This window comes from Callorhinus ursinus, unplaced genomic scaffold (assembly GCF_003265705.2).
Source record: "Callorhinus ursinus isolate GAN/ISIS: 27379988/994484 unplaced genomic scaffold, GSC_fseal_2.0 scaffold18, whole genome shotgun sequence".
Classification (NCBI taxonomy): Eukaryota; Metazoa; Chordata; class Mammalia; order Carnivora; family Otariidae; genus Callorhinus; species Callorhinus ursinus.
Window position 1 is genome coordinate 23,295,867 of NW_027397080.1, and position 12,296 is coordinate 23,308,162.

Consider the following 12,296-nt stretch of genomic DNA (forward strand, 5'->3'; position numbering starts at 1 on the left):
GAATGAATGAATGATTGAATCCTCGGGTTGGCTCAGCCCCCAAGACTGGCTCCGCCCGCATGCTGCCCCCTAAGTGGTTAGATGAAATGTACCCCAGCTGTGGGGTCCCCTGCATCTCAGCGTGTGAGTGTGCAGTGGTGGGGAGGTGGTCATTCAGGGCTGGGAGGGGCAGCAGCCCAGGCTGAGCTTTTGGGTGTCATATTCTGGGAGGGTCTTCATTCAGTCTCCCCCCCCCACCCACCACCCGGCGCGGCGCCTCGGTGGGCCCGAAGACCAGCGGGCTCGGCAGTACCCAAGCAGATCTCGGGACTACAAGCTCGCGCCTATAGATGGGGGCGAGCGGTGGAGGAGCCTGCCGGGTCCACCACGTGGGGGACGTGCCGGCGGAAACGCTGCCTTATCCCGGGAAGGTCGATCTAGGCCGCCCCAGGTTGGAGTGGGGGTGGGGTGCGGATGCACCTTCGGACGCTATGGCCCCCCCAGCCCTTCCAGGACACGCCTTGGGGATCTAGGGCCGGGGGATCGGGGTGGGGATAGGAGAGAAGCGGAGCCTCCTTGTTAGAGGACGTGGGGGGAAGGGGCGCCCTAACGGGGAAACGTGCGCTGCTCAGGCTGCCTGCCCCTTTAAGGGGCCGGGCTGGCTCTGCGGCGGTTCCAGCTAACCGCGGGCCTGATGCAGCTCTGCGGTCCGCGTCCCCAGGCAAAGCATCGGAGCCGCGCCGGGCGGCAGGACCCGGCGCGGGAGAGGGCGTGGTCCAGCCGGGAGCTGGGCGGAGCCAGAGCTGCAGACAGCAGGTCTACCCAGCCCAGAAAGCGGCGGACAGAGGGAGTGGGCGGAGACACGGGCTGGTGGGTGGGGCCCGGCGCTGCGGGCCTCGGGGGCGGGGCCTCGGGCTCCGGGAGCGCCGCAGAGGGAGGCTGGATGGGCGGGGCGAGGGCGGGGGCGGAGCCTGTGTCTGCAGTGGGCGGGGCCCGCCGCAGAGGGGCAGTGCCGGCCGAGAGTCCTCTGCGCGCCGCTGCCGCGGCACCTCCACAGCGTCTCTGACAGTCGCGGCGCTGGGACCTACGGCCCGCGCCACCTCACGCAGCCTTCGCGGCCTCCACCGCGGCCCAAGTCCCGTCCCTCGCCTCGGCGCCCACATCCAGGGGGCGGTCCGGTCCGCCGTCTCTGCGGAGGCCGCATCTGGCGCACATCTGGAACCGCCCGGCCGGCCGCGCTGGAGCCCGCGCCCGCCCTGGCCCGGCCGCGCCGGGAGCCCTGCCCGGAGCTGGAGCCGCACCTGGAGCCGCGGGCCCGGGGCCCTGAGCCGCGCAGCCGGCGCATGGTGAACTCGCTGCTGTTCGGAGAGATGGCCTTGGCCTTCGGCTGCCCGCCCGGCGGCGGCGGCGGGAGCTGCCCCGGCGGGGGCGGTGGCGGCGGCGGGGCCGGGCCGGGGCCGTCTCCGGTGACGGCGGCGCTGCGGGACGACCTGGGCTCCAACATCCACCTCCTGAAGGGGCTCAACGTGCGCTTCCGCTGCTTCCTGGCCAAGGTGCACGAGCTGGAGCGGCGCAACCGGCTGCTGGAGAAGCAGCTGGAGCAGCAGCAGAGCGAGCGCGAGCGGCGGCTGCGCTACAAGACCTTCTCCCGAGAGCAGGCCGTGCAGACCGGGCCCGAGCTGCTGCGGCCGCCAGCGCCCGGCGCGGGGCACGGCAGCGGCAGCGGCAGCGGCGCGACGGCGGGCGCCAACGCCAACACGGTGGCCCTGGGCGGCCTGCCCCCCGGCGGCGGCTCGCACCCGCAGCACTACGGACGCCTGCCCGGGACCATCTGGAGCTACACGCAGGTGCGGCGCACGGGCGGCGGCGGCGTGGAGACTGTGCAGGGCCCTGGCGTGTCGTGGGTGCACCCCGACGGCGTGGGCGTGCAGATCGACACCATCACGCCGGAGATACGCGCGCTCTACAACGTGCTGGCCAAGGTGAAGCGCGAGCGCGACGAGTACAAGCGGAGGTGAGTGGGGACCTGCCCTTCCCCCCACCCAGCAACTCCTGGGGAGGGGGCGTCCGGGTCCGGGAGGCCGCGGAATGCGTGCGTTCGGGAGGGGCTGGGGGCGGCCAGCTGGTCCTAGCAAGTGGGCTGTGTTTGCATAGCGCCCTACACACGCTTGGAAAACTCACTTACTAGTTCCAAGAATGGGGGCGGGTGCTTACTACCATAGGGGACGCTTCGGTGCTGTCATTGGTCGGGGCCGGTTGTTTTCTAGGTGACATAATGACCACTGGTGTTTTATGTGATCTCATTTAATCCTCATGCCAACGCAGAGTGTAAGGCATTCTTATTCCCATTTTGTAGATGAGGAAACCGAGGCACAGCGATGCAAGGGGCTTGCCAAAGGGGGCTTGGCGGATGGTGGCGAAACCAGGATTCAAACTAGTGAATCGAACGACTTTTGGCTAGTTTGTCTCGCACTATAGGTATTTTCCCAAGGATGTAGGAGGTGGACTCCCCTCCCAACATGGGTGAAAAGAAGAAACTCTTAACCGACCCACTGGCTTTTTATTTTTATTTTTTTTTGTCCCTTGAATTAAATGAGATCATGTGTTTGAAAATGGGTAAATCTGTCCCTACCCACTAGGGCCAGAGTCTGCCATCTTGCTCCAGCTCTGCAAGGTCCCTTTGGTGGGTCTGGATAACCAGACTACCATCAGACTGGCCACAAGCTTTCGAAACCCCCTCTCCTCACCCCTCTTCTCCCCAACCCCTACTGTCATGGCTTATCGAGTGCCAACAGACGCAGCCCTAAAGGCGCACAGGAGGAGAGAACCTTGGGCTGAAGACTGGCTGTTGACTGGACCCAGACCACCATCTCTGGCTAGTGCGCAGGGCAGACTGCCTGCAGGACTGGCCTGAACATTCTTGCCAGGTCCCTATTCCCCAGCTGGAAAACTGATGCAGCTTCCTGTCCGCAGCCTGGCTGACAGGACTGATGGCTAGCTTCCAATAAGAGGAGAGGGGTCTGTCGGTGGCCTCGCAGGCCTGGGTGGGGGCAGGGCCCTCTGCTGTCCCAGGCATGGGCAACTCTGCTTTGGGAGCCTCAGCTCCAAACTCTAGGGCTTGGAGGGTGTTGTGAGAAGGCCCTTGAGCCCTGGTGCTCACATGAGCACAGAGGTCCGCTCAGGGAGCAGGACGTGGGTCTCCTCCATCACCTGCCAGGGAGATCGTTGGACCATTTGGAAACCTATTTGTTCATTAGACAGATAGGAATAATAAAATCTACCCCCAGTTGCAGAAGGGGAGAGTAGGTCGGTGGTGCTTTTTGGAAGGGATAGAGCAATCAGCTGATGTTATTAAAGTTGATAGGCTCTGTCAGGCCAGCATGGAGCAGAGGTCCCGAGAGGAGAGTCTTGGGTCTCTCTCAAGCAGGGCCTGGCTCTCTGTGGGGAGGTCTTACACCCCGCTGGGGACGAGCCACTCTCCTGGGCCCGTCTTCTCGTGAGGACTTGAGAATGGCCTGGTGCCCCGCCATGGCCAGGGGGAGCTACCTGCCTCTGTGGGCAGCTTCGCTGGGGTGGGGTAGGGGAACAGGCACTTGCTCTCGATGGTGAAACACAGAGGGATGGGCCCTTCTGTCTCCCACTGTTGATTGTGTCGTCATGCCTCAGGCTTCTGCTGTGTTTGTTTTATTGTGTGTGCTTTTTGGACCTGGCTACTAAGGAGATGGAAAAACCATGCCCAATCTCAGAGGGAGATAGGTTGGCATTGAGCAATGCTCTGTTCAAGTTGCACCCAGGGTGTGGGGTGTGATGTCAGCTTCTGGCGCTGGCCTGGAATGAGATGGGCACTGCTGGGGCAGGTGGAGTGTGGGTGCCTCTCCTCCCGTCCCCTGGGCTGTGTGAGCGCCTTCTATTCCTCCATTTTTTGGTGAACTGGGGAGGTGCATCTTTTCTGAAGTCAGTTCAGGGCTCAAGTTGGATTTTTCCAAAGCAAGTGTACTCCCTTCTTTGGGACTCAGTTTCCCTATCTGTAAAATGCGGGGTGAGTGGGCTAGCACTGTGCTCCTTGAAGCCCCAGGCTTCCTTGGAGATGGTCTTGGGGTTCCTTGACTATTATGTAAGACTTAATATTTTAAATTATATTATACTGTTAATAGGGTTATAAAAATGTGCTCACTTTTAAGTTTTTAATGTCAACTCATTGTTAATTGTTAACTTGTTAGTAGTTGGCCTCAAGTTAAAGCCACCCCGCCTGCCTTCTCTATTTGTCTGAAGAGTACTCTGAGATTGCAGAGCAAACCGCTAAAAACCATTCCCATTTGTAGCCACTTATCTGTGTGAGTCAGGATTTTCCTGAAACCCTGCAGCCAAAACTGGAGATAGAATTAAACGCAATGTGGTACTGTCATCCGTGGGTCCCAGTTCTAAATGTTAATGAATCAAAATAGCCTCATCAACTTGACTGATGGAATTCAGAATAGGTCACTGTTCTGTATGTGAACTTACAGTATAAATGTATACCAGTAACATTCTGTTTTTACTTGTTTCTGTATTTGGGTTTCTCATGAGAATTTGCTTTCGGGAGGAAGGCAGGCATCTCAACGACTTAAAAGAAAAAATTTAAAAACCGCTGGGCTAGATGATCTCAAAAGGTCTTCCCAGCTTTGACAAAATACAGTCTTGAGTTTGAGCTCCCAGCCCACTTCTGGTCCCCTGTCCATGAGAGAAGTTTCTTTAGATTTGCCTTTTCTGGACACTTCATATCAAAGCAATTATATTTTTGTGTCTGGCTTCTTTCACTTAGATAATGTTTTGGAGGTTCATCCACGTTGTAGCGTGTTTCAATACTACATTCCTTTAGACTGGTGAATAATTTTCCACTGTGCAGACAGGGCATAGTTTGTTTATTGGTTCACCTATGCAGTCAGTAGAATTTAAATATGAGGAGTCACTCCTGTACCACCTCACATCATCTTGGATGCCATTAGTGGTATGGGAACCATGCTTTGGAAACAACACCAACCCAAACCAGAGCCGCTGGCCTGGGGTGCCTGGGCCCTGGGCCCTGTTCACTATGGCTCTGGTTTCCCCTTGGGCCGACCAGCTCTGAGCTCTTAACCATGAGGGAAATGTGGTTGCCCAAACTGTACCGTCGACAAGGTTGTCAAGCATTGATTTGGAAACCAAAACAAACATCTCTGTCCTGTCACCACCCAGTGCCACCAAAATGTCCTATTCTGAGTTTGCAAGCTGGGGGCTTTCCCTGGAGATTCCTGCTGAGTCTGTCTGAACTTTAAACAAGTGGGGATTTCTCTGCATCCCTTCTCAGAGATCCAGACTCCCGGTCAGGCTCTGATACTAGGTGCTGTGTGACCTCAGGCCAATTGCTGCCCTCTCTGAGCCTTAGGTCCTCCACCTTTACAGGAGGGGGTTCCTTTTGGTGACCCCTCCCAACTCACCCTATACTTTGGTCTGTGACTCAGAGGGGTCTGGGGCAAGGCTGTTCTTCCTGCCTCACGGACTGGCAGTCCTACCCCCCACTCCTGTCCCAGGCCCAGTATGGTTTGGAACTGTCTGGGTTTCCCTCCCTCACCCTGCAGGTTGCCAAGTGTCTGCGCCCCTGACTCAAGTCAGCATGAAGGGCTTGGTTTGTTTTTCCTTGGTGGTTGGATGATCGGAGCTTTGCTTGAGAGCCAGGAGGGACCACAGTGATCATTTAGCCTGATGGTTCCCAGAGGGGCCCTTTGGAGCCCTGGGATCCAGAGCTGGGTGCCTCGGGGCAATTCTAGGGACAGTGAGAGGTGGTGCTGAGCACTTGGGATTTGGCCCCCATCAACCATAGCAGCTCTATGTCCCCGACTGCCAGATTGGTCTTCTGAGGAAGGTTCCATTGGAAAACAGGGTTCTACAGCTTACAAAAAGAAAGAGAGAGAGAGAGAAATTGCTGATTTAGCTGAGTTACTTTCATTTTTGAGGTGGGGAAACTGAGGCCCAGAGGGAGCTGACCCACAAAGCCAAGTTGGGAAGACCTTGCCTGCCGTTGAAAGCTTTCCCCACTACTCTGAGGTGAAGCTCCCATCATCTGCCCTCGGTTGGGGTTTGGTAGGGTTTGCTCCACCTTTTTGTGTGTCTGCCTTTAAGCATTTTTTAAAAAGCTACTTTCAGGGATGGGAGGGACTTTTGTCACAGCTATTTCTGATCATGACCCGGAAGGGGCCGGGCTGGCGGCCTGAATGAAGAGCTCCAAAAAGGGCTGGTGGGTGAGCCAGCTGGAGTGTCCCTTGCCTTTCCACATCACGCCCTGGGAGGCCCTTCAGCAGGTGCGTGCTGGCCCCTGAGTGCCCCAAAGCCAGAAGACTGCCCCGGAAAGCTGGTTGCAAGGCATCGTTTCCTGCCACTTCGGTTATTCCTGAAGCTGTCACCGATATGGAGTCTTTATTTCTGATTTTCCTGGGAGGCAGCGTGGGATGGTGGGAGAAGGGTTCAAATCTCGGCTCTGCCGCTCTCCATGTGACTTCAGGCAATTGCTTAACCTCTCTGAGCCACTGGAGCCACCACTTTCTGTAAAAGAAGGGGAAGAACTTTGCTCCCTTAGGAATCGGGGAGGAACGAATGAGGTCCTGTGATAAGGCACCTGGGGCTTGGTAGGCTCCGGGTAGGTCCCCTCTCTGGCTCCCCGCAATGTCTGTTCCCTTCATTTTATAGGGATTTCCTGGCACCGTGCTGGACTGCCCAGCACATCCATTTCAAGACACGTCGCAGTCTCTCTGTCCCATGGAAGGCGCCAGACATAGTGTTGGGGGCGGAGAGAAAAAGGGCTACTTCTTTGTCCAGCATCTAAGGAGGGTGTTCTTCCTACTCTTAGCAGTTGATTTGTGCCTCCGGAAATCTCTGGCCAACCCCCCCACCCCCGCCCTTTCTTCCAACCTCCGTTGAAAGAAACACACAAACCCCCTCCATACAGCTCCTCAGTGTCCCAGAATCTCTTGGCTGTGCTGGCATTCTCTCTGGGGACATATTTGGGAGGGATTTTCAGAATCTCAAGCCAGAGGCAGGGGAATGAGGTCCCAGAAAAGAAAGGGAAGCAGGAAGCTGGGAGACAGCTGACGCTGAAGATTCCTTCCCTGAGGAATGTGAGGCGGGGCTTTTGCCTTGGCCACCGGATGCGAGGCCCCCGGGCCCCCCCAGCGCAGCACACAGACACGCAGACACACAGACACACACACACGCACACGCACACGCACACCCGGGCTCACACGCTCTCAGCCTCTCTCGGCCCGTGGCCCGCCTCCCCACACGTGTCGGTATTTGAAGGACAGAAGGGGAGACCCAGAATGTGAACGCGCTCTTTGCCGCAAGGAGATGCGTTGACTTCTAGGGGAATCGATTTAAACTGTACCATGTGTCAGGGACACCGCAGACTGTGGACTTTGCCTTGGGAGTCCTGGCTTTTGATCACTTCGGGGAGGCGACGCCGGGCTGGTGTTGTGTTGATTTCCCGTGTCATGGATGCCTGAAGGCCTGGCGCAGGGAAGGAGGCGCTACGGTCCCCTCTGCTCAGCATCAGGATGCGTTGGTCTTCCTTGACTTTCTTCCATCAGGCGTTCTGAGCGCCCACCACCTCCGCCATCACGGCAGGCCACACCCTGATTCTCAGTGGCCTGGGAGGTCTGCTCCCCCACCGACTGTAAGCTTGTGGGGGCCGGCTCCCGGTCTGTGTACTGGCAGAGCCCAGCCCGGGCCTGGCCAGAGTCCATGCTGAGCAAGCGTCTTGCAGTGAGGGAGGGCGCTGTGCCGGGCTGCTGCGTGCTGGTAGGCCCCCAGTGCGGCTGGGGGAATGTAAGGCCCCCACAACACAGATGATCGACACAGGCTGTACATCCAGGCGCTCACAGCTCCTGGAGGGAAGGGTCTGGATTTGGAGTCAGGAGACCCACCCTCCAGTCCCCCCAAACATCGGTTTTAACAAATTTGAACAACACTCATCACCTGGTGCCAGACGCTGGGCTGCCAGCATAGGAGTTAAAAGCTGAGCCAGGTTGGGTTAGTCACTTTGCCTCTCTGGGTCTTCATTTCCTCATCTGTGTCCCAGAGTTGTGGGCAGGGTAAATGGGCTCATGCAGCTACGGCACTTTATAAATGGGGAAGTTCTACAAGAGTTACATGGCAGGGTTTCACAGGGCAGATGTGTGGGTGCCCTCAGGGGTGAGCGGGACTGGCTTTGTGAAGTGGGCAGAAGTCAAGAACCAGGCTGGAAGCTGGAGGGAGGGTGGTCCCTGCCTTTGCCGGCAGCATCTGGGTGTCATGTAGCCTCTGGGCATTGCTGGTTGTGTGGTGCTTAGAGGATTCTGGGCCAGACTCGGGGGGGCTGGTGAGGATTTCCTACCTCCAGTGGGCACGGGGCATTCGGCTTCCTGGGCAGGATGTGGTTACTTAGTTCCTGGTACAAGAGACGGTAGTTGTCACCCAGCAGTAAACCTGGCATATGCCTCTGGTCCCCTCAAGGGTCTGTGGCCTGGCTGAGCCCCTGGCTGGTGGCACGGGGCAGCTAGAGCCCTGTGGAGTCCAGGCCATGGTCCTGGCTTGCCCGCGGTATGACCTGAGCTTCTGGTTGCCCACCTGGGAATGGGGGTGGTGGGAAGATGGGCCTGCCCAGTGCCCTGTGAATCCTGTTCTCTCTGTAACTTTGTTGGGGTGGTCTGGAATCTGCACACCATATAATCTTTTGTACCTCGGTTTGTCACTCTGTAAAATGGGGATACGTTTCCTTATGAGTTCTGCTTCCCAGGGTTGCTGTAAAAATCATCTGAAGTAATGGAGAAAGCATTTTGAAAAAGGTTTAAAAATAAATCATAGTGACTTAATAGCCGCCATTGATTGAGCAACTACTATGTGCTGGGCTCTGTGATGAGTTCTTTAAGTAAGTGAGATTTAATTATCAGACAACCCCAAGAGGTGGGAATCAATTATGCCCATTTTACAGATGAGAGGTTCTTTGTTTTCTTTTTAAAAGATTTTTTATTTATTAGAGAGAGAGAGAGAGAGAGAGAGGAACAGAGGGGGAGGGACAAGCAGACTCCATGCTCGGTATAGCGCCTGACGTGGGGCTTGATCTCAGCACACTGAGATAATGACCTGAGCTGAAACCAAAAACTGGAAGCTCAACCCACTGGGCCAAGGTAACAGGTTCTGAGAGGTGGAAAACCTCTGCCCCAGATCTTGCAGCAAGTGTGGTCTGGGTCTCTAGACCCCAAGTTCAGTGTTCTTCCTAGTGGGGACAGGCTGGACAGGTTCCATGCCACTGGAGGGCTGCCGAAGGCTGGTCCAGGGTGAGGAGGCAGGCATGGGGTCTCCCCAGCTGCTGCTACACCGGGAAGACTTCCTGCTGTCACTTGACAGTAATGATTTCTTGAGAAACCAGTGAGTCACTGGCAGCGGCAGGCAGATGAGCCTCCTGGGCCACCAGAGAGGACAGTCCAGCCCCCTGCTCTCTGGAGGTGATCCTAGTGGGGGACCAGACCCTGGGTTGGGGGGAGTTCCTGGTCAGCCACAGAGGGTGGCACACCGAGGCTGGTGGGCCTGGCAGGGGGAGGAATGGGGGCGGGCGGGCAGGGAGCATGGGTTATCACCTGGCTGGCACTTTCTACATGATCGGCGTCAAACCTTGTGCCAACTCTGCAGATGGAAACCCAGGCTCAGAGCAGAAGAGTAACTTGCTCCCAGTCACACAGCAAAGCCGGGGCTGGATGTGGGTCTCAGATTCTCAGTTAAGGCTCTTTTGATCATGCCCGGTACCTACGTGCGCCCAGGGCAGCGGCCAGGGATTCTCAGGAGCTGATAACAAGGAGAGAGCAGTGGGCATCTGGTGCCTGGAGGGAAACTGCCCTCCACCCTGGGGTTGGGTCTCCTGAACTGGTGCCTTTGTTTGGGTCCGTGAACCTTGCCTGGGTGCAGGGAACTTGTTACAGTCATTCCGTGCCTCTTGTCGGGGAAGCTGAGCCTGCTGGGTGTGGATGTCTGAGAAGCTGAGGTTCTCTTCTCCTGACAGCGGCTGGGCCTGGGCCGTGAGCCAGGTCCTGTGCTGGGCACTGGGGTAGAGCAGACATAGCCCCTGCCCTCAGGAACGCAGAGTCTGGGGACACAGGCAGATGTGACAAAGCCATGTGGCAGGTACCTGCTCAGATAGTACCTGTGCACAGTAAGGGCACAATAAATATTAACTAATTAATGAAACAAATATTTATATAGCATTTACTCTTTGTCAGGCTGCATTCAAAGCAGTTTAGGGATGTTTGATTCATGTAACCTCATAATAACCCTGTGCGTTAGGTACTGTCATTAAGCCCATTTTAGAGAATGAAACGGAGCCACAGAGACATTGACAGAACTGAGCCCAGATGCTGCTAGCAGGTGGGAAGCGAAGGTTTCATCCCGGAAGTCAGGCTCCAGATTGAGCCTTTTATTGCTGTACCCAGGAAGGGGCATGCCACTGCACGTAGCTTCTATGCTCTGAGCCTCAGTTTTTGCTTCTGTGAAATGGGGATAGTACCTCTGACCTCACTGAGCTGTTTGCAAGATGAAATGAAGCGATGTCTGTGGAAGCACTTTATAAACTGTCAAGTGTTTGCCCTTGGGGTCGAAATGATTAGAAGCCTGGGTCCTGCCTACGCACGAGGCTGTTTCCTCCCCCGGCTTCCCTTGCAGCCTGGGGCTCCTCGAAGCCCCAGGAGATGTCCCATCCTCCCCTTGCTTTTTACATTCATGCGGCCCCTGGGTCCCGGGACAAGCTCTGCTGGGATGTTGGACAGAAACCTGCAAAACTCGACAGCTTGGAGCGGAGCGTTCGTGTGCAAGTTGGAAGCTGGGAAGGGAGGAAGTCGGAGAGTGTTTCTGCTGCTTCTTGGCTGCATGAACTTGAGAGCATCATTTACTTCTCTGAGAAAGGGGGACGGTCCTGTGCGTGGGTGGCAGGGAGCCTGAATGGGACGGCAGTGCTCAGAGGTTAGCAGCTGCCATTGTGGTTATTAAGTGAGGCTGGGGGTTCTGGGGAGAGGAGCAGGGGTGGGGGGTTGGGTTGAATGGCCTTTGGACCCTGGCTTGGACAGGAGCCCCCCACCCCCTCAAGGCTGCACTGGGTGGGGGCTGTCTCGGAGCTCTCTCTGAGATGCTGGCTCAGCGCACTCCGGCCTGCGTGCTCTGACTTTGGGATGTGCCCATTCACACAGCCCCCCGCTCATCTGCTGCTCGATGGAGAGACGCCCCCACAGTGGAGACACTGCCTTCCGCCCTCTTAACTGGCCATTTTTATTACTTGGGTTATTTAAGACGGTACTTGGCTCAGTGCCCCCTGTTTGCCGTCTTGGGGGAGGGGAAGAGCCACTGGTCTAAGTGGACCTTGGGAAATTCCCCGGCAGGCAGGCTCCTCTCAGGGCAGGGTTGGTACATCTTCCCAGGGCCTGTCCGCGCCTCCTCTTTGCCCCTGGCCTGCTGTGGTAGTGGGCAGAAGGCCGTGCTGGGCCGTGGGGGGAGACTGACTGGAATAGCTTTGGGGAAAGCTCATTGCCAAGTCACACCACAGCACCAGAGAGCCTTGGAGCTCTGGGTGGGACCCTGCAGTGCTCGAAACCCAGGAGTTGTGAACGATGCCTGAGCCAGTTTAGGGCCAGTCGAGGAAGGCTTCCTGGAGGAGGTGTCACCTGAGTTGTGTTTCGGAGGTCTAGTAAGAGTGGAAGAGAAGGGAAGGGTGCTCCAGGCAGAGAGAACAGCTTGTGCCAAGGCCTGGAGGTGAGGTTGCCGTGCCAGCGCGCGGTCCAGAGCCTGCCGCTCAGGCAGGACCTAGCCAGCCTGCCCATTCTTCTTCTCCTTCTCGTCCTCCCTCCCTCCTCCTGCCCTTCTTGGTGCTCTTTGTTCTGTTTTGCTGCCTCTCATCCTCTCTCCTCTCCCCCCTTTCTGTTCTTTCTTGTTTTGGTCTTCACTTGCTCCGGCTGGTTCTCACCTCCCGGTCCCCTGGTGTGAGGCGGGGGAGGGCTGTGAAGCCGGTTCCTGTTCCTGTCCCTCTGCCCACCTGATGCCAGGCCTCTGTGGGGGGCTCTTTGTCTGCTGCTGGGGCTTTGTGAGCCTGTATGTGCACGCGTGCGTCTGGGAGCCTTGGTTTGCACCCTGCAGACTTGGAACCCTTGGGGTCAGGACCCTGCCTTTGGCCACCCCAGGCCCCTTTGTACTACCCCTTGTATATCATTGTGGGGGGCAGGAGAGGCTCCCTGCTGAAAGGGATAGCTGTTGGGTCTTGGAGGTCACCACTGGTCGAGGGAGACCTCAGC

The 12,296-nt window shown here is 57.2% G+C and overlaps 1 protein-coding gene across 2 annotated transcripts in view; it reads left to right on the plus strand.

The window, feature by feature from the left end:
• The first annotated feature begins 1,004 nt into the window (after nucleotides 1-1,004).
• IFFO2 (intermediate filament family orphan 2) overlaps nucleotides 1,005-12,296 on the plus strand; it is a 47,415-nt gene continuing 36,123 nt past the window's right edge. The window contains exon 1 of one of the 2 annotated variants that reach the window (XM_073903279.1): nucleotides 1,005-1,993. In XM_073903279.1, the coding sequence (XP_073759380.1) occupies nucleotides 1,323-1,993 (671 nt within the window). In that variant the 5' untranslated portion in view covers nucleotides 1,005-1,322. The remainder of the gene's footprint in view (nucleotides 1,994-12,296) is intronic. The other variant, XM_025856705.2, reaches the window with a different exon arrangement.